At 48.8% G+C, this 22,166-nt stretch overlaps 1 protein-coding gene across 5 annotated transcripts in view; it reads right to left on the reverse strand.

Moving 5' to 3' along the window:
* LOC147605177 (uncharacterized) overlaps positions 1–22,166 on the reverse strand; it is a 141,283-nt gene that overhangs the window by 95,427 nt on the left and 23,690 nt on the right. For 3 of the 5 annotated variants that reach the window (XM_086794157.1, XM_086794154.1, XM_086794158.1), the window contains exons 3-5: positions 5,957–6,220; positions 5,528–5,830; positions 5,337–5,441 (exon numbers count right to left, since the gene is read on the reverse strand). In XM_086794157.1, the coding sequence (XP_086650283.1) occupies positions 5,337–5,441; positions 5,528–5,830; positions 5,957–6,220 (672 nt within the window). The remainder of the gene's footprint in view (positions 1–5,336; positions 5,442–5,527; positions 5,831–5,956; positions 6,221–22,166) is intronic. The other 2 variants (XM_086794156.1, XM_086794155.1) reach the window with 2 other exon arrangements.

Raw genomic sequence — 22,166 nt, forward strand, 5'->3', positions numbered from 1 at the left:
TTGTTCACACCCAGACGCAAGCAAGTACATACGTGAAGACTTTGAAACCCAACAAAACCCCCTCGGAGCAAAGGTAGAGATGCCTCGAGAAGACCTTCAATAGCCACAGTTATATTGGCTCAACATTGCACTCTAGTGCTCCATCTAAGACATTTTCCCTGCTTCAAACTCAAAGGCTAGTAAGCGTGGTTCAAAGGCCAGTGAGCTTGGCACAAAAGGCTCAAAGACTCAACAGCCATAGCTCAGAGGCTTAACGCAAAGACTTAGAGGTCTAGGGAATATATGCCAAAAGAGCTTGACCACTCATGACTTTCACATACAACAGTCCCTCGAAAACAACCCCCCCTTGATCTAAACAGGGATAGATTTGAAGTGTTGGAGCCTTTAGAACACAAGGTGGTACAAACACATAAAAACTGGCAAACATGAAGAACAAACACACAAATAGGTAATGAAGGTCTGGGGGACAACCCATGTAGAGAACCTTATTGAAAATTAGGGAGAAACGGTTTAGAAGGCCTAGACATCATCTTCCTCGTTGAGATTAGCCATCACCGTAAGAGCTTGTTCTTTAGTTGCTGAAGTTTCTCGTGCCTCTTCAAAATCTTCTTCATCTGCTTCTGCAAAAAGATTGGTGTGGTCCTTGGGCTGCTCCTCGGCCATCTTCTTGAAGCACCTATCCTTGTGACCGAGCTTTTTGCAGTAGGAGCACTTCAAGGCTTTTCCGGTTCTTCCCGTGCCTTTGTCTTTCCCATAGAAAGCTTTGTCGAAGTTGAAGCCTGTTGTCAGATCCTTATGTGCCGATCTTTGTCAATAAGGATGGCCACCATCTCATCATACTTCATCCCTCGGAAACAACCCCCCCTTGATCTAAATAGGGGTGGATTTGAAGTGTTGGAGCCTTTATAACACAAGGTGGTACAAACACATAAAAACTAACAAACATGAAGAACAAACACACAGATAGGTATAATCAGGTTCCAGGGGACAACCCGTGCAGAAAACCCCTATTGATACTTGGGGAGAAACGGTTTAGAAGGCCCAGACATAATCTTCCTCATTGAGAGAAAGACTAGCCATCATCGTAAGAGCTTTTTCTTTAGTTGCTAAAGTTTCTCGTGCCTCTTCAAAATCTTCTTCATCTTCTTCTGCAACAAGATTGGCGTGGTCCTTGGGCTGCCCCTTGGCCATCTTCTTGAAGCACCTGTCCTCATTGTGACCGAGCTTTTTGTAGGAGCACTTCAAGGCTTTTCCAGTTCTTCCCTTGCCTTTGTCTTTCTCGTAGAAAGCTTTGTCGAAGTTGAAGCCTGTTGTCAGATCCTTATTTCCCGATCTTTGTCGATAAGGATGGCCACCATCTCATCATACTCGGAGAACTCCTAGGATCTCCGCAACTCTGTTAATCTCTCCAAGACTAGTAAGCAAAACTGATTTCCTGTCTCATCGTCATCTCGCGTAGCCTTTAAAGCACTGAGCTGCTCGATGATTGAGCCTCATGTGCTAAACGTTCTTGAAAAGATTTTGATTCTTTTATTTTTGTACCATAAAACAAGAAAACTTGGAATTATTAATTTTTTTAAACTTATGTTGGCTTATCCAAGTCAAGATGATGGATAAGGTTTTCGGAGAGACTAAGACAGACCTCATTCCAAGCTTGAACTTGCGGAGATGTTTCTGCACCTTCTACCTTCTCATCAGAGCCTTTCACCACGCACCACACCCCATCACGCATCAGGAGCAACCTGATCTTTGTTTGCCAAGTGGTGAAGTTTTTGCCTGAAAACCTATCTTAGGTGATACCCAATCTCTGGGAGTCCCCTTCAGCAAGAATAGATAGCAGCACAAGATGTGGTAGAGAACAGACTGGGCGGCGGCTGCAGCATAAGACAAGCTGTGCTACCACGAACACCTTAGGCACACAAGGCTGCAAGTCGTGGGCTATCACTAGAGTGGTGCATTTGAGGCGACTCACAGCAGCAGCCAGCACTGGCCTGGACACGTTGGCAAGCAGTGGCTGCAGTGCTGCGAAGGGTGGCACAGGCTAGTCACGGTTACCAGGGCAATGCACAGGTGGCAGACAGGTGGCGCGGTGATCTCCCGGAGACGACGGTGGTATTGGCAGCATAGGTAGCGCTTGTAGAGTTGGGTGCTGGCGAGGACTGGCGCAAGTGTGAGCGATGCTGGTCGGCAACAACAACAGAGCTAACAAGGGGCATAAACCCTAACCCTAACCTCATTCTAATACCAATTGATGGCGTCAACGCTGCAGTACACAGGAGATGAAAAGCTATGGGGGATGGAAAATTCCCATGGTGTGTACTAGAGAGAGAAGAAAGAAATAAAGAAAGATATATTAAGCATCTACTAAAGACCCAATGGGCCTATGAGACCAAAGTGATACAATAATGTCCATGGCATATCTCATCATGGAATGGAAAATAAAACAGAAAGAAAACATAAACATAGCTATCTCACTTGGGTTATCCAAAACTGTCCATGGAAACTCATCATGGAAATACTAAGAACATAGAAACATGAGAGCATCATCAACTCCGAGTAGATGGTATACCACACTCCAAAATATCAAGCATGGGGCTAATGAGTATGGCCGAGAGGTCTCCCTCAGCTATGTCACGTGGAAAGGTAGCTCGATGGCGGTGGAGCATGTCATGGATCTGGAGCTGATGAGGTGATCGTAGTGGACCGGGGGACCGGGGGACCGGGGGCATCGGGCACGCTGGAGTGTGGAGGCTTGGTCCTCTGAGGTAACTCCTCTTGGGCGAGGTAGGTCCAGAGCAGTTCGTGGAGGGTCCACATGATCCACTATATCGGTATCCTCCACCTCTTGGGTCCGGAAGAAACTGGTGATGGTTGGCTAGTGGGGAGGGGGCGGGGTGGATGGGGCCAAAGCTCTCTCAAGAAGGTGTCCCTGTGTCTGCAGAGCTCAAGCAAGAAGAGGCCTAGGCAACGCTGGTCCTGGAAGTCAATGATCTTGGAGAATGGACCAAATCCCTCACGAAATAGACAGTGAAACATCCTGCGGATCTCATAGTATACTTGGCACCGGCATATGTAATGCTCCTCCGTCTCAACCTCTATCTAGCATAATCGGTGGACCCTCTCCTCTCTGGGTCTCCATATGAGCTTCCCGGCTCTGAAGATGCGCTAAGCTCTACCTGTCTCCACTCTGAGGCAATGGGATGAAACCCGTATCTGGCCAATCGCAATCCACATGGCATGGGACATGTGAACACTCAAGTAGCCCGGATGCTCGATGAATCCATCCTCAGTGAGTGTGAGGAAGTGATCTCTGTAGAAGTGCATCTTCGTGGGGAGCTCCGAAGGTGTGATCCATGTGCAATGGGTGTAGAGGCTGAGAAGATCTAACCGGATAACTCGGTTGGTATCCTCGTGGAGAGAGCCGGAGAAAAGGGGAATCCAAACTGCACTGAAGGAGGTGTAGGCGGTCCATGCGGAGCCCATATACTGAGAACCAAGTGGAAACTAGTGCATACCATACTCCAGAGTGGCCCTCAAGTGCTAGCTGACTTGAGGAGTCCAGGGCAAGCCTCGGGTACCTGTGGGGATCCATGTGACTGATGCGATGGAGGTATGTGACTGTCTGGAAGAGTGCATCCACTACCATCGGCGGGGCTACAGCAAACTCTATCTGGATAATCTGGTGTGGGACTGATGGTTTGCTACGGATCATACGGGAGAACATCATGACCTAGGGCCTCTCAACTCGCTCCCAATCCTCATCGGATAAATCTGGCCCCAGAAGGCTGCTCCATACATTAAGGCTGGTGTGACGAGGGTGTCAAAGAGCCAGCCCTTCATCGTGGGCTCCTGGAAATGTGCCTGGAAGCATTGTCACTCAAGTAAGCTCAAGGCTGCATAACCCTGTGTCACTCTGGCATGTGCTGTGGGAAGCATGGTGAAGCGTGGGCCACTGAAGTGACACCAAGGTAGCCATAGGATGAGACAATCTCCACAAGACCCCCTCTATATGTGAAGCTCAATCTAGATGTGAAGGGGCGAGAGGTATTGAAGACCATTACCTTGGTTTTACCAAGGTTAACAAAGAGGTCCCACTGAGTGTAAAAGTCTTGTAAGGCATCCAATTGTCTCTGAAGCCCCTCGGCTGAGTCTGAGAGGAGGACGATGTCATCTGCATAAAGTAGTATGGGGATTAATATGCCTGCCAGTGTGTGTGTGTGAGAGAGACAGAGAGAGGCAGATGTAACAAACTCAAAGAGAGACAGTGATTGCACAACTCAATGATGATGTTGATTGAAGATTAAATCTTACACCAAGTACATGCTTTATAGGCTAAAAAGCCTTATCTTTGACACGTCACGTTAACTGGGGCAAAGACACATGGCTAGGCCTATGACATCACTACTTATCACATTCACATAAAATGGCTATAAGAGGTGGTTCACACAAACATACAAGGGCTGTTCACACACAGACACAAGCGGGTACACACACGTGAAGACTCCGAAACTCAATATATTTAGCAGTGTGCCACAAGCCGTCTCTAAACCATCTGGCCTCCTAGGCAACCTTCACATGTGAATACGGGGATTTGCCAAGCGGCGCGGCTGGGCTGCTCAACCATGGCTACTCCTCATAATGGAGGCCGTACAAACATGAGCTAGCCAGTCTTTGGCAAGATAATATGAGGGTGGAGCATTGATATCCAACAGCTTTCTCTGTGTGTGTGTGTGTGTGTGTGTGTGTGTGTGTGTGTGTGTGTGTAAAAGGATCCATGTAGCGCTTCTTCACAGAAAAGAGCACCTCAAATGCATTCATACTTCATATTGAGGATCATAGTACATTGTGCGGCACAAAAGTTTTAAACTAATGATCACTAAAACAATTGAGATAGTGTAAAAACCTCCAAGACTGAAAGGCAATTAATCTCTCTCGCGAACGGCAGTCATAAGTAGTTATTATGATACTCCAAGATGAATGGTGTAGAGGTGGAAGCCATTGAATAAAAGGAAACTCTGAAATTCCAGATCATGTCTTTGGATAGGACCGATGTGGTCCCAAGAGGATACCGGCTAAAATGGATTGGGGAAAACTCACAGCAGAAGCTATTTGGACAAAGCACTTTAACCTGTTGAGGTCCTGAAAAGGCACTGGCTTGATGGATTGAGACATTCTTGGCATAGAAGCTATTTATCAATGCTGTTGAGCCACCCTGAATCCCCATTTTCAGAGATCACATAAAACAAAACCATTCCACTGAATTGTAAAGCAGAACACGTACGCAACAGTCTTGTCTTCGGCACATGCAGACGTTATTACTAAGCATTCAAACTCACTTCTCCAGGAGGACAACGTAGAGACGGCATCTCAGCAAACAGGTGCCTTGCTTTTTCCAGCTGCCCAGAGTTCGAATAAGCCTTGATCAAAGAACTCATGATAACCTGTAGATAAAGGAACACATCGCACATAGTCAATGAAGCTAGGTGATGTGGTGCCCTCATTGGAAAGGTTTTCACCATAAACACACCTCATTCAAGGGCAATCCTGCCTTCTTGAAATCTTGATACACCTTCTCGGCTTCCTCAGGCTTCTTCTTCTCTGCATACAGGTTCAGCAATGGCGAGTAGTGGAAAATCGACGGTTCAACACCATTGGCCTTCATATCCTCAAACAAAGCCTTTGCCTCATCCTCCAGGCCAGAGCATGCACACACATGAAGGATGGATGCGTAGATAAATGAGTCAGGCTTCAAACCCTTAGATGACATTTCCGCCATATAATTCTTTGCTTTGATGAATGCCCCCTGGCGCTTCGCACAACCTGCAATTATCTTTTACAACCAACGAACCCATTCTAAGCTACAGAAAGGACAAAAACCTTCAAAATAGATTGTGCACATCAAGTAGATTTACATATATAGCTTCTCAGAAACTTTCAGAGCTAATGGTGATCTTACTGTGCTGTAAGAGTACACATCTGGGACAAAACCATCAGACTTTATTTCATCAAACAAAGCAAAAGCCTTCTCAATGCTGCCAGCATCTACCAGCGTTTTGAGGAGTGCATTGCAAACAAACTTGTTCAGCCTTATGTTCAAGTCTGTAAGCCCTTTGTAAGCCCGTAAAGCTCTATAATGATACCCTGCTCTTCCCATCATCATTATAAAAGTTGACACAGTTTGAGGCTTGAGCTTCTTATTGACCTTCATCCAGTCAAAAACCTGAGTTCATTAAAAAAACTGTCATCTCTCTCTCTCTCTCTCTCTCTCTCTCTCTCTCTCTCTCTCTCTCTCTAACCTGAGTTCATTAAAAAAACTGTCCTCTCTCTCTCTCTCTCTCTCTCTCTCTCTCTCAGCCCGACTGGCAGGGAGTCCACACAGAGACAGATTACTGACTTCTTTAGAGGGACTACCCGGGAGGACACACAGCCGACAGCCCAGCAGTGGGCACCCCGTGGGACTCTAGTTGAGAGAGCTATCCAGTTGGGCAGATCCAGACGCCCATCTTTCTCGGGAGTGGAGTCGGGTGTCTCGGCTATACCTGTGACTCGAATGTTGAGGCGGCGGGCATGTCTCATCTTCTCCTCCTCAATGGTGGTGTGAATGATTTGGTGTTCTTCCCTTTGAGTCTCCTCCCTCACTTCTTTACGGATATTCTTCTTCACCACCTCAACCCATCCTGACTGCTTGGCTTCGAGTATTCCCTCCATGTCCTTTGTGATCTCCTTGGAGATCTCTTCTTTGATGGCCGTGAGAGTGTTGTCATTGATCTCCCCTTCTTCCTTCTCGGTGTTCTTGACGGCTACCAGTTCCACTTTCAATGCACTCACCTCCTCCTTGAGTGCTGTGTTCTCTTGTTCAAGGTCTGTGACCTGTGCTTCGAGGGCCATGATGTGCCGGTGTAGTTTGTTCTCCACCTCATTGAGGTTGGAATCAGATGTCTTCTTGTTCTCCTTGATTAGCGCCTTCATTGCTGTCTCCAGGGCCTCGAGCTTCTCTTGGAGACTCGGAGCCATTCCTCGAGCTTACTCTGCAGCGCTTCCCACAGGCAGGGAGGAGAGAGAGAGAGAGAGAGAGAGAGAGAGAGGGTTATGTTGCTGCCTTGGGGGCCTAAGGAAGGGTGAGTGGGAAAAGGGAGGCAGGCGAGCAGGGGCGAAGGCGACGGCTACGCACAGAGGCGCGAACAGAGGGCGGCGAACAGTAGCGAAGCGAGGGGTGCGAGCCGGGGGCGGACAGTAGCGAAGCGAAGGCGGGAGAGTTGCGAGCGGCGAACAGGGGCGAAGGCGGATAGGCAGACAGGCCAGCATAACCAGCCAGCCCAGGCGAGAGAGAGAGAGAGAGAGAGAGAGAGAGAGAGTTCTATCAATGTCTACAAAAGACCAAAGGGCCTATGAGGCCAAAAGCGTTGCCACGTGTCCATGAAGTGACAAAATCATGGGAAAAAACATGTTTTAAAAAAACCCAACAAGAGCTGAGTGAAGAAACAACAGCCCTCTGCGTGCAACTGGGTACAATGTGAGTGGATCCAAGTGGGGCCTTAACAGGCTCTCCACATCCACTGCCTGTGGAGGGGCACTTCTATGCATGAAGCTCGGCTATAGGGAAGAGGACCCTCTCCCCTTCACCAAAGCATGGAGAGCCGGGAAAGACTCAACATGCAAGCAAGCGCTCATCCTACAGTTTGCAGGAGAGACGGAGAGGGTCACCTTCATCAGAAAGAGGGTGATTTTATGAGGATTACAGGGAGATCCCATCTATTTGGATGACGACCTTACAAGGATGCACATAGAGCACAAGAAAACATGCATGCCCATAGTCCTACAGGCCCGGAAAGAGGGCAAGAGAGCATTCTATCGCGATGGCCGTGTCATCATCGATGGCAAGGCCACCGATTAGCGCCAGGCGGCCTATGGGACATCGGCTATGGGGGATCCAGATTCACAGATACACACAACAGTTTGGAACTGCAATGGAGCACTTTGGACACATCCTGGGAGGATGGAGGAGGTCATGAAGGGACGGGACATCATACTACTTACAGAGACGCACCAGAGCCCAGAGAGGGGGCTACCCAAAGTAGAGGGCTATCAGTGGGAGTTTACATACAGGGGGACCACACGGCAGAGCACATCGAGAGGATCTGGAGGTATAGCGGTACTCTTCAAGTGAGAGCTACAGGAACACCTACAGGTGGTAGCACGTGACCAGGAGGCTAGATACATGTGGATTAGACTGCAGCTCTCAGCAGACAGGGTGTTATACATTGCTCTATGCTACTTCTCTCCTAGAGGATCAAGATATGCCATGACAGCAGAGGATGAGAGTAGAGGCGAGGAGGAGGACACAGGGCCATTGGGAGAGTCACCATATGCAACCCTTTCAGATGAGATCATACACTACTCCAACCTTGGGGAAGTCCTCCTTATAGGGGACTTCAATGCACGGACACAAAGCCAACGATGCGACATTTATGATTTCAAGCACCCCGAGGTGATGCACACACTAGAGGTGGAGGACACGAGAGCTTGCAGGGTGTCAGAGGACATGGGGCCGGATAACACCAGATATGGTCATCACTTACTTGAGCTGGGAGCGCGACACCATCTCGTTATTTATAACGGGATGAGACAGTGGCAGGATTCACGAGCACTGACATGCTTTCCACGATCAGGGGAGCACAGTGGACTACATCATGGGGTCCATGGAGACCACCCAGGCAGTGACATCTTTCACCATCCCCCCCTGTTCTATTGGTGCGGATCACACGTACCTCTTACTGTCACTGGCGAGCTCCACACCAGCACCCACACAGCCCACACAGGCATCGCATACAACTTTCTACTTCACCCATGACTTGGCAGACATATATGAGCATCATGTATATGACGGGCTATTCCAGATGGATCCCCTGTCACCTCTAGACACACTCACCACCCAGCTGTCATCTCTACTACATACGGCCGCCACCCGCAGCTTCCCCCATCATACACACATTGCACACACAGATAGATCTGGGAGCATGCCCCAGAATCGGTGGTATGATGATGAGTGCAGAGAGCTATATAGACACCTTCATGCCCAGAGAGCACTGGGGACCATTACACAGAGACAGGCGAGCCGACAGATGAGGATCCTCACATGCCGTAAGAGGCGTGCATATGAGGAGGCACAGTACTCGGATATATACCACCTACTCATGAGCAAAGATGCAACCACTGCATGGCGCAGGATGAGAGAGCCTCGCCCTCGTACCCCGATTGAGGATCCACACACATGGCACACATATGCAAAGAGCCTCTACCATATCCCTCAGCAGCCGCCCATACCACAGCCACAAGAATCCTGCCCTACCACCTCTACTTTCTTTACCGCCTCGATGGTAGAGAGAGCTATCCGCCGGTTACAGCATGGGAGATCGGCTGACCACACAGGTATACAGAGTGAGCATCTTATTTATGCAGCTAACACACTGGGACTCTTTGTTGCTCACCTCTTTAATAGGGCACTAGTGGAGGGCCTACCAGCTGAGTGGACTATGCACACCATCGTGCCTCTCCACAAAGCGGGAGACATGCTAGACCCCAACAACTACAGGACTATCATGATTGGTCATACATTGGCCAAACTTTATGGCGCAATGCTCGAGGCAGAGTTGAGCTCATATGCAGCGGAGGAGGGACTGCGAGCACCAGGGCAGGCTGGATTCCGACGAGCTTTCTCCACTATTGACCATATATTCACTCTGAGATGTCTGATTGACCAGGCTAGGGCGCGGGAGAAGAGATTATACTGCTGCTTTGTGGATTTCCACAAAGCATTTGACACGGTGCCACGAGAGAGACTCTTCCAGCACCTACAGTCATTGGGGATCCCATCAAAGATGGTTTGGGGCATCTATGCCTTATATGAGCAGGTCTTTGGGCGCATACGATGCCGCGGGGGGCTATCTGATGTTATTGCTAGCAACATAGGTGTGACGCAAGGATGCCCACTCTCTCCTACACTATTTGGGCTATACATCGATGAGGTGGCTGACTTCATTGGTCACGGTGGTGGGGACAGGGTAGACATCTTAGGTACCACAGTTTACATTATGCTATATGCAGATAATATTATTCTGGTCTCTGAGTCGCGGATGGGACTATAGCACCATCTCCATGCACTCGATGACTTCTGCACATAGAGGGGGCTTACAGTGAACCTTGGGAAAACCAAGGCCATGATTTTCCACACCTCAGGGCCGGTTCGACGACATGCCAACTTCACACTAGCAAGAGGACAGGTAGAGGTGGTAGACTCATATGTGTACCTGGGGATTACATTTACGACTCCGCCAGGAAGATTTACTATGGCACAGGCAGCCAGGGATAGACTCACACGAGGGTATGCAGCTCTGGCCATGCTAGAGAGACAGTGTCACCAGGCACACTTCCAGGAGCCCCACACGAAGGGGTGGTTGTTTGACACACTAGTCACCCCTACTTTGATGTATGCTACAGCAGTATGGGCACCTAGGCTCGCCACCTCCACATCGTCTCAGATAGAGAGGCCTCAGATTCTCATGCTCTCACGGATGATCCACAGCAAGCCCTTCGTCCCACATGACATTGTCCGGACAGAGTTTGCTACACCTCCTATGCTAGTAGAGGCCCTCTTCTAGACGATCTGCTTCATACAGAGGATCAAAGATATGCCATCAGATCGACTCTCACATAGAGCTTTTGAGGCGTCCAGGCAGCCCACAAAGAGTGGAGATAGGAGATCATGGTATTCATAGATGATACAGTGGCTCACTCAGCATGGTCTTGACATAGATCACCTACCACCTTTCCAGTATGATGTACATGCACCACACATCCAACTCTCTCACAGTGAGAGGAACAGAGTCCTTCGGCAGGATTTATGGCAGCGATACACTCAAGAGACTTGGATTACACCCAGTCAGCCTCTACCGCCGAAGATGCTATACTACAGAGATCAGTTTATGCATATCTCAGCGGATGGATTCATACAGAGACCTGGATACATGGATGTGTACATGCCTCACAGTGCCCGAGTGGTGATTGGCCAGCTCAGAGTGTCATCACACCAGCTTGAGATTGAGGCAGGTAGGGCAGCACAGATCCCCAGAGCAGAGAGGATATGCAAACTATACCAGGAGGAGGTTGAGAGTGAGGAACATTATGTATGCAGATGCAGAGCATATAGTGTCATTAGAGAGAGATACACCACCATCTTCAGTGGGCATCCCTCACTCCGCCAGATCATGGAGTCCACGGACCAGTGCAAATTTGGCCAATTCTTGCTAGAGACACAGCGCCATAGAGAGACACTGCTACGGACTTATACCACAGAGAGAGGTGGGCGACAGCTCCAGCTCACTGATTTCTTCCACAGATCTATCCCAGTGCCTATCCTGACACAAGAGGGGGTTACACTTCAGCGCGCTGCTGACCTCCGAGCCAGACGGAGACCGAGAGCACCAGGCTACCAGACTCCCAGACTACATCAGAGGGAGATCACAGAGATACGGGCTCAACATCAGCACCATATCCAGGAGCAGCTAGCTCACTTACACTCACACCCAGAGATCATGCTCCGAGGTATTTTTGCCTTGCCATCGCCTATGTATCACATATTACACCCCCATTATGGTACTGGTTGGAGCTAGACAGATCTGCATTGCATTCTTGTATACCCTGCGCATATAGGTTGCATACTGAGCCTCTAGCAGTAGTGCTCCATCCATCACACCCCCCCACTAGCTCAGTACTTTCATAGTTTATTTCGTGTTCATTTTATCCTTTTTTTTCTGGACATCCAGAAGACATTGACAGTTGTACATTGATTTGTCTCATAGGTCGAGTTCGGCCTCTAGTTGACGTTAATACAGCTTTCTTTCTTTCTTTCTCTCTCTCTCTCTCTCAAAGATCACGCCACAGAAGGGGAGTTGAATTCACATGAGAGCTTGAGGACAGATATGGAGCAGCTCAAGGCTGCAAATGACAAGCTGAGGGAAGAGCTGCATACTTCATAAAAGGCTGGGTTGAGGTGGTGAAGAGACACAAAGCCTTGCAAAGCATTATAAGACCCTAGAGGAGGAAAAATGTAGGAAAGCCCAATCCCTTCATGTGCGGGTACGCGGGCTACAGGTGGGAACTTCACCCAAGGTAGATATTTTGGCACTCTGCCAAATGCTAGGTGTAGATGGGGCCCACCCCCCCACCACCACAAATTCCTTTCATTGATACATGGAGAGCAAAGAAGGACATGACGCGAGAACGGCCCCTTATCATTAGTTTCTCGGATGTATTTCGCAGACACCTTCTTGGATAGGCAGGCTGCCCTCAAGGGCACACAAGTTTACATAGGGGATGATCTCACCCCAGCTAAGGTGGCACACCAGTAGAAAGCGATGAGTTTTCATGAGGCCCGCAAAGTGAGCAAGTGGGCGGTGTGCATAGATGGTCAAATCATTATCACTAAGTGTCACCCCAAATAGGGGCGCACAGTCTATGAGAACAAACACCTAAGGTTAGCAATATGGAATTGCGATGGCACTTTGTGGTCGGCTCCAGGAGGCTTTGAGCAAGACTCATAGCAAGCAAGGATGCCATTTTCTATACAGAGACTCGTTAGAGCCTTGAGAGGGGAGGCCCCACCTCTGATAGATTCTCAGCATCATCCGGAAAGACGAGGATGCACGGTATCTTTACAGCTTACTAGGGACACAGTCATCCACATTGCTGTTTTTTTTTTTTCGGGAAACATTGTTGTGTGTTATTTTGCACCGAGTCACTCCCCTTATGCTGCACAGCATGGCCAATCACTCTACTTACCATTATATGAGGATATTAAGGAGTTCTCATAGCTAAGGGATGTCACAAATAGGGCGGAGATCCGAGACTATAATAGACCAACACTTCAAATACCAAACAGACCAAGATAACACAGGTTCAGAACCAAATAATATAATAACACCGCACTCAGCCGGAACGGCCGGGCCCCGTAGGAACTTCTTTATTCACATAGAAGCTTTTACAAGATACCAAGGTGCGGGTGCAAACAGCACCGGATTTTCCACAAAGCATCAGCACATCTCTTGCCCAAATCTCAATCTAGGGCCAAGATACAAACATCTCCAGAAGCTGTCCAAAACTGTCCCAAAAACAGTCCCATGAATTCAGCTCATAAACAGTCCGGTACGGAGCCCAAAACAGACCCAAACTCTGTGCCAAAACAGGCCCAAAACTGAGCCATAAATCAGCCACAGAAATAGTTCCAAAATCTGCCCAGAAACAAGTCGAGCAGCCCTGTCAGGCTTTGGGAGAAAGCGACCAACCATCTGGCTGGAAGAAGTCGACCAGAAATATGGGAGGTTTGGAAGAAGTCGACCAGCCCAGTAGAGAATATGGAGCAAGTCGGCCAGCCCTGAAGAAGGCATAGAGCAAGTCGACTTGCTAAAACAGCCCCAAATCTGTCGTACGGCCAGCACAAGAGAGGAGAGAGAGAATTGTAGCCGGAGAAGATGCACATGGTCAAAACAGCCCCAAATCCCTGCTTTTATAAAGTCGAGTAGCTCTATAATTGAAGTGCTTTCCCTTTTTGCCCAAAATAGGTGAACTCTGCCAAAAATATCAACTTTATGCTTTTCTTGGCTTGTACTCCAAGTTTCAACACAAAATATCAACTTTTGTGCTTTTCCAAAGCTTGTTGGCCAGAACGGAAAATAAAATATTCACTAGAGTGATACCAAACTATCCACAGGAATCTCATCATGGAATACCAAGAACATGAAACACGAGAGAAACATCAGCCCCCATTAGATGGTATACCACTCTCCAAAATATCAAGCATGGGGCTAATGAGTATGGCCGAGAGGTCTTCCTCAGCTACGTCAGGTGGAAAGGTAGCTCGATGGCGATGGAGCATGTCTTGGATCTGGACCTGATGGGGCCGGGGGCGTTGGCCACATTGGAATGGAGAGTCCCGGTAACTCCTCTCGGGCGAGGTGGGTTTGCGCAGCAGCCCATGGTGGGTCTACGTGATCCATTGTATGGGTGTCCTCCTCCTCTTGGCTCTAGAAGAAGTTGGTGTGGTTAGCTGGCAAGGGAGGGTTCGGGGTGGTTGGGGCCGAAGCTCTCTCAAGAAAGTGTCCCTGTGTCTGTGGAGCTCGAGCGAGCCCTAGGCAACGTTGGTCCGGGAAGTCAATAATCTTGAAGAGTGGGCCAAATCCCTCATGGAATAGACACTGAACCCTCTCGCGGATCTCATAGTATACTGGGTAGCAGCATATGTAATGCTACTCTGTCTCAACCTATGTGTGGCATAATCAGGAGATCCTCTCCTCCCTATGTCTCCATATGAGCTCCCCAGTTTTGAAGATGCACTCATCTCTTCCCGTCTCCACTCTAAGTCGATGGGATGAGCTGGCCAATCGCAATCTGCATGCCATGGGACATTTGAACACTTAGCTAGCCTGGGTGCTAGATAAATCCATCCTCAGTGAGCATGAGTAAGTGATCTCTCTAGAGGTGCATCTTTAGTGGGGTCTCCAAAAGTGTGATCCATGTGCAGTGGGTGTACAGGTTGAGAAGATCTAACCGGAAACGTGAGAGAGTTGGAGAAAAGGGGAGTCCAAATTGCATTGAAGGGGTGGGAGGTGATCCATGTGGAACCCATATCCTGAGAACCAAGTGGAAACTTGGGCATACCATACTCTAGGGTGGCCCTCAAGTACGAGCTATCTCGAGGAATCATGGGCAAGCCTCAGGTACCTATGGGGATCCATGTGATTGATGTGATGGAAGTTATTGAATGTTTGAAAGAATGCATCCACACCATCAAGGTTGCAACAAACTCTACTTGGATAATCTAGTGTGGGACTGATGGTTTGTTGCGGATCATACCATGGTGAAGTGTGGGCCACTCAAAGTAACACCTGTTGAGATATCGAGCTCATCTAGTGAGGCGGTGGGACACTGATGACCCGCCTGGGGGATAGGCCCCACACTTACACCACTAGCATGGTTGGTGAGATCATGGGTGATATGCGGCCAGTGGGATGACAGGCTGTGTGACAGCCATTCTAGAGACTGGCATAGTTATAGCGCTTGCTCATTTAGTTAGGTTCACACTATAGAGAACCCTAGTATGTATTTGGTTGAGTACCTTTTCATATTGTGTGTACTCTTATCTTTGTACATGGTGTGTTGAGTGTTTTGTGAAGAAGAAGAAGATTTTCAGCCTCTCACCTTGTGTGTGCTCTTTTAGGGTTCTATGAGTGTGTGTGTGCTTGCAAGAGCTCAAGCTCTCTTCTCCCCTGCATCTTTTCATGGTATCACAGCCTGGTTCATACTAAGGGCTGAGCTGCAAGCAAGAGAAGCACGGGAAACAGTATGAGGGTAAGAGCTTCATCTACTCTTCCCTATTTGTGTCGGCGACTACACCCTTGTCGGGAGCTCTATGGGAGGTACTGGCAAACGATCTCTGATTGAGGAGCTTTCTTCGCGGGAGTAAAGCTACAGGGCAACTATAATGTCCTATCGGACCTATCGGACAAATATTTTCGGACCGAAAACGCGATTCGGACGTGTTAAGACCTCCACTTTTCGGAAAGCAGGCGATTTCTAGCACTGCGGGTAAGTTATCGATTCCTTGCAGAACTCTGTTTTAAGAACTGCAGGAAGACACATTGGTTGTGCAGACATTGTGTGTGCTGCAAGGAGATCAAACAGTTGCCATTGGGTGTATGTATGCACATTGAGGTCACTGGTTGTGAGTCGTGACATTTGAGAGGTTGTTTGTTATGCAGCATGTCGTTCATGCCATGTCTGAAAATATTGAAGCAGCACATAAAGATGATGTATGGTATGTTGATTCAGGTGCTTCGAACCACATGACAAGTCATGGGGAGTGGTTCAAGGAGATGAAAAACCTTGAAAGACCAGGTTTTGTGGAAACAGGGAATGACACTGCTCATCCAATTGCCCTTGTTGGAGATGTGCCATTGTCTATGCAGGATGGCAAAGTGAAGTACCTTGCAGATGTACTTCATGTTCTGAACATAACAAAGAATCTGGTTTTATTTGGCCAGATGATTGAGCACGGTTTGCAGGTTCGGTTTAACCCTAATGGTTGTTATGTTGAAGACTTTAAAGACAAGTGCAGGTTGGTTGCAAAGCAAAAGGCAACAGAGTGGGCACAATGTTTACATTGAATGTAAACATACCTGAAGTGAGTGCTGCGATGTTTGCAAATGGTTCAGGAATTGTTGCAGACACAGACATTTGGCATAAAAGAATTGGACATGTGAATGTACAGAGAATGAAGTCTATGCAGACTAAAGGAATTGTGACAGGGCTGCCAAAGTTCAAAGTTGAAGATATGCAGAAAATATGTGAAGCATGCCAATTTGGAAAGCAAACAAAGCATGTATTTCCACGTCACAGAAATGTGAGCAGAAATGCACTAGATGTTGTGCATTCACATGTATGGGGTCCTACTACGAAGACCATGTCTATGGGAGGCTGCAGGTATTATGTGACATTTATTGATGACCATGAATGGGAGAGTTAGGATTAGAGTTCATGTGGGAGACATACACAGAGAAACAAGGGAGAGAGAAAGAAAGAAAGAAAGAAAGATTTTATTAACGTCTTCCAAAAGACCGAACTCGGCCTATGAGACAAATCGGAGTACCTGTATGGGGTATCCTCTGTCATCCCAACAAAATGAAAAAGTACTGAACAAAAAAAAGCTGAATCTGGGTGTGCGGGGGATGGAGCTCTACTACTAGGAGAAAAATGCAAAGCTATATGCATGGAGTATACAATCATGATATGCAACCTAGCTAGCTCCATCCTGTACCATACTGGGGGTATAGAATGGTATACATCAGTGAAGGGGGTGTCCACAGCTCCCTGAAGAACATGCCTGGGTGTGCTCTGAAGCGAGCCAGTCGCTCCGCACCCTCTCTGTGAAACTGAGCTCTGATCTCTGTCATCTCTCTCTGGTATAGGCGTGGTGTCCGAAAGCCAGGTGCCCTCTGTCTCCTGCGGGCTCTAAGTGTCTCTGCTCTCTGGAGAGTAATTCCCTGCCGTGTAGGGGCTGGGAGGGGGATGGATCTCTGAAAAAATGCAGTAATCTGTGTCTGTCTCCCCCCCTCTGGAGCTGTCTGAGCCTGTAATAATGTCTCTCTGTGGCGCTGTATGTCTAGAATGTATCTCCCCAGTATGCGCTGGTCTGCTGCCTCAAAGATCTGGCGTAGGGAACGTGGCTCTCTGAATAGAATGGGATATCTCTCTCTGATGGCTGTATATGCTCTGCATCTGCATACATAATGCTCCTCACTCTCCACCTCCTCTCTGCACAATCTGCATACCCTCTCCTCTCGGGAGAGAGAGAGAGAGAGAGAGAGAAAGAAAGAAAGAAAGAAAGATTTTATTAACGTCTTCCAAAAGACCGAACTCAGCCTATGAGACAAATCGGAGTACATGTATGGGGTATCCTCTGTCATCCCAACAAAATGAAAAAGTACTGAATAAAAAAGCTGAATTTGGGTGTGTAGGGGATGGAGCTCTATTACTAGGAGAATGCAAAGCTATATGCATGGAGTATACAATCATGATATGCAACCTAGCTAGCTCCATCCTGTACCATACTGGGGGTATAAAATGGTATACATCAGTGAAGGGGGTGTCCACAGGTCCCTGAAGAACATGCCTGGGTGTGCTCTGAAGCGAGCCAGTCGCTCCTCACCCTCTCTGTGAAACTGAGCTCTGATCTCTGTCATCTCTCTCTGGTATAGGCGTGGTGTCCGAAAGCCAGGTGTCCTCTGTCTCCTGCGGGCTCTAAGTGTCTCTGCTCTCTGGAGAGTAATTCCCTGCCGTGTAGGGGCTGGGAGGGGTATGGATCTCTGAAAAAATGTAGTAATCTGTGTCTGTCGCCCCCCCTCTGGAGCTGTCTGAGCCTGTAATAATGTCTCTCTGTGGCGCTGTATGTCTAGAATGTATCTCCCCAGTATGCGCTGGTCTGCTGCCTCAAAGATCTGGCGTAGGGAATGTGGCTCTCTGAATAAAATGGGATATCTCTCTCTGATGGCTGTATATGCTCTGCATCTGCATACATAATGCTCCTCACTCTCCACCTCCTCTCTGCACAATCTGCATACCCTCTCCTCTCGGGGGATCCGTGCTGCTCTGCCAGTCTCAATCTCCAATCGGTGTGATGAAACTCTGAGCTGACCAATAGCCACTCGGGAGCCGTGTGGTAAAAAGCCCTCCATGTATCTAGGCCTCTCTATAAATCCATCATCAGTGATACTCATGAAGTGATCTCTGTAGTATAGCATCTTCGGTGGAAGAGGCTGTGTAGGCGATATCCATGTCTCTCGTGTATAGAGCTGCCATAGATCCTGTCTCAATACTCTGTTCCTCTCACTATGAGAGAGACGGATATGTGGTGCATCCCTGTCATACTGGAATGGTGGTAGATGATCCATGTCTAGGCCATGCTGTGAGAACCAATGTGTGACCTGTGCATACCATGATCCTCTGTCTCCTGCCTCAGCCAACTGTCTAGATGCCTGAAAAGCTCTGTATGATAATATGTCCTGTGGCATCTCTCTGAATCTGTCTAGCAGGCATATAGTCTGAAATATGGCCTCTACCATCATAGGAGGCGCAGCAAACTCTGCTCGGATAATGTCATGAGGTACTGACGGTTTGCTGCGTATCATGCGTGCCATCATGAGGGCCTGTGGTCTCTCTATCTGTGTCCACCAATGGGTAGCAAGGCCTGGCGCCCATACTGCTGCTCCATACATCAATGCCGGTGTGACTAATGTGTCAAATAGCCACCCCTTCGTCCGGGGCTCCTGAAAATGCGCCTGGTGGCACTGTCTCTCTAGCATAGCCAATGCTGCATATCCCCGTGTCAATCTAGCTCTGGCTGCTGAACCCATGGTAAAGCGTGTGGCTGCTGCAGAGAAGGTAACCCCTAGGTACACGTATGATGTCACCACCTCCACCTGGCATCCTGCGAGAGTGAATGTCAGCTGACTCCTGCCCTGTCTCGATGTATGAAAGACCATAACCTTGGTTTTCCCAAGGTTCACAGTAAGACCCCTCTGTGTGCAGAAATCATGGAGTGCATGTAGATGCTGCTGTAGACCACCGGGGGACTCAGACACTAATACAATATCATCAGCATAGAGCATAATATGTACTGAGGTACCTGCTAAATCAACTCCATCTCCGCCTCCCCGTGTAATCAAGTCAGCCACCTCATCAATGTATAACCCAAATAGCGTGGGGGAAAGTGGGCATCCTTGCTTCACACCAATGGTGCTAGCAATAGTCTCGGACATACCTCCTGGACATCTGACTCGCCCAAAAACCTGCTCATATAATGCATAGATGCCCCATGTCATATCTGCTGGTATGCCAAGAGACTGCAGGCGTTGAAAGAGCCTCTCTCGTGGTACTGTGTCAAATGCCTTGCGGAAATCCACAAAGCAGCAATAGAGCTTTCTCTTCCTCACTCTGGCCTGATCAATCATACATCTCAAAGTGAATACATGGTCAGTGGTAGAGAAAGCTCTCCTGAAGCCTGCCTGCCCTGATGAGCGTAAACCTACTCGCTCAGCATATAAGCTAAGCTCCTGCTCCAGCACTGCACCATAGAGTTTGGCCAGCACGTGGCCAACCATAACCGTCCTGTAGTTGCTCGGATCGAGCATATCCCCTGTTTTGTGAATCGGCACAATGGTGTGCATCGTCCACTCCGCAGGCAAACCCTCTGCTAGTGCCCTGTTAAACAGGTGTGCAAGAAAAGGAGCTAAAGAATCTACTGCATATATGAGATGCTCACCCTGCAGGCCCATATGGTCGGCGGCCCGTCCATGCTGTAGGCGGCGGATAGCTTCCTGTACCATCGAGTGGGTAAAGAAGCTAGCTGTGGTAGGTCGAGGCTCTTGTGGCTGAGGTATAGGTGGCTGCTGTGGGGCATGGTATAGACCCTCTGCATATGTGTGCCATGTCTGTGGGTCTGCAATAGGTGTCGGGGTCCGGGGCTCTCTGAAGTGCCGCCATGAGACAGGGCTATCTCTACTCATGAAGAAATGAAAGATCTCTAGCTCCTGTATCTCTGCGAAGGCCCGCCTTTTGCGGCGAGTAAGTCTCCTCATCTCTCTCCTCGACTCCTGCTCTGTGATGGCTCCCAAGGCTCTCTGTATGCGGAGTCGTGAGTATAGGGCTCTGCACTCGTCATCATACCATCTGTTCTGGGGCATAGTCCCAGGTCTCGCAGGCTCTCCTGAGTGTACATGATGTGGGAAGCTCTGTAATGCAGCCGTGTGTAGGAGTGATGCGAGCTGGGCTGTAATGGTATCCATAGATGCCAGGGGATCCATGAGTAGGAGCCCATCCTCTACTCTGCCAGTGTATATGTCTGCCATGTCATGTGTGAAGTAGATGGTAGTGTGTGGCGTCGGTATGTGGGGGGCTGGTGATACTGGTGATCCGGCTAGTGAAAATGCCAAGTATGTATGATCTGCCCCAATAGTACGAGGTGGAATGGAGAATGAGGTGACAAGCTGTGATGCCTCCAAAGACCCCATAATGTAGTCTACCACCGTGCCTCCGGTCCGTGTATGACCCCCATGTGGGAAGCATGTCAGCCCTCCTGATCCCGGCCACTGTAGCATCCCGTTATAAATAACGAGACGATGCCTGGCTCCCAACTCTAGTAAGTGGTCCCCATAATGTCCTCTGTCTGGTCCAGTGTCCTCTGATGCCCGACTAGCCCCTATCTCCTCTGGATCCACAGGGTGGAGGATCTCCATGTCATCATAGTCATACACCTCACACTGTCTGCTCTGTGTGTGGGCATTGAAGTCGCCCGTAAGAAATACTTCCCCTAGTGTAGAATAATGCATAATCTCCTCTGACAGACAAGTGTATGGCGAGGCTCCTATCTCCTCCTCCTGTGGCATGTCCTCTGTAATGACATAGGAGGATCCTGATGGAGAAAAGTAACATAGAGCTATGTATATAACCCTGTCCTGTGAGAGCTGTAAGCTGATCCACATGTATCTGGCCTCTGGATCCTGTGCTACCACTCTCAGTCTCCCCTGTAGCTCTCGTCTGAATAGGACTGCTACTCCCCCCGACCCTCTCGAGGTACCCTGGCGTGTGGTCCTCCTGTATGCTGACTCCCACTGGAATCCCTCTACTCGAGGTAGCCCTCTCTCTGGGCTCTGATGTGTCTCTGTCAGAAGTATGATGTCTCTCCCCACCATAACATGCTCCAGTCGTCCAGGCTGCACCCATAGTGAACCATTACAGTTCCATACTGCTATGTGTATCTCTGTCAGTGGCCTGGTCTGTGTCCCATAGGCCCCAAACCGCTAATCCATGGGCCGGCCATCAATGATGACCCGACCATCTCGATAGAAGGCCTTCTTGCCTTCTCTCCTCGCGTGTAAGACTCGTGGCATGCAAGTTCTCCTATGCTCAAGCTGCATCCTCGTGAGATCATCATCCAAGAAAATCGGAGCTCCCTCTAAACCCCGTAGTATAACCCTCTTCCTCGTGAAGGTGACCCTCTCCGTCTCTCCTGCAAACTGTAGGATGAGGGCTCGCTTGCGTGTTGAGTCTTTCCCGGCTCTCCATGCTTTGGTGAAGGGGAGAGGGTGCTCTTCCTTGTAGCCGAGCTTCATGCATAGAAGCTGTCCATCTTTCTCGGGAGTGGAGTCGGGTGTCTCGGCTATACCTGTGACTCGAATGTTGAGGCGGCGGGCATGCCTCATCTTCTCCTCCTCAATGGTGGTGTGAATGATTTGGTTTTCTTCCCTTTGAGTTTCCTCTCTCACTTCTTTACGGATGTTCTTCTTCACCACCTCGACCCATCCTGACTGCTTGGCTTCGAGCTTTCCCTCCATGTCCTTTGTGATCTCCTTGGAGATCTCTTCTTTGATGGCCGTGAGAGTGTTGTCATTGATCTCCCCTTCTTCCTTCTCAGCATTCTTGATGGCTACCATTTCCACTTTCAATGCACTCACCTCCTCCTTGAGTGCCGTGTTCTCTTGTTCGAGGTTCGTGACCCGTGCTTCGAGAGCTATGATGTGCTTGTGTAGTTTGTTTTCCACCTCATTGAGGTTGGAATC

Source organism: Cibotium barometz, chromosome 60 (assembly GCF_041138505.1).
Source record: "Cibotium barometz isolate CiBa-2024 chromosome 60, ASM4113850v1, whole genome shotgun sequence".
Lineage (NCBI taxonomy): Eukaryota > Viridiplantae > Streptophyta > Polypodiopsida > Cyatheales > Cibotiaceae > Cibotium > Cibotium barometz.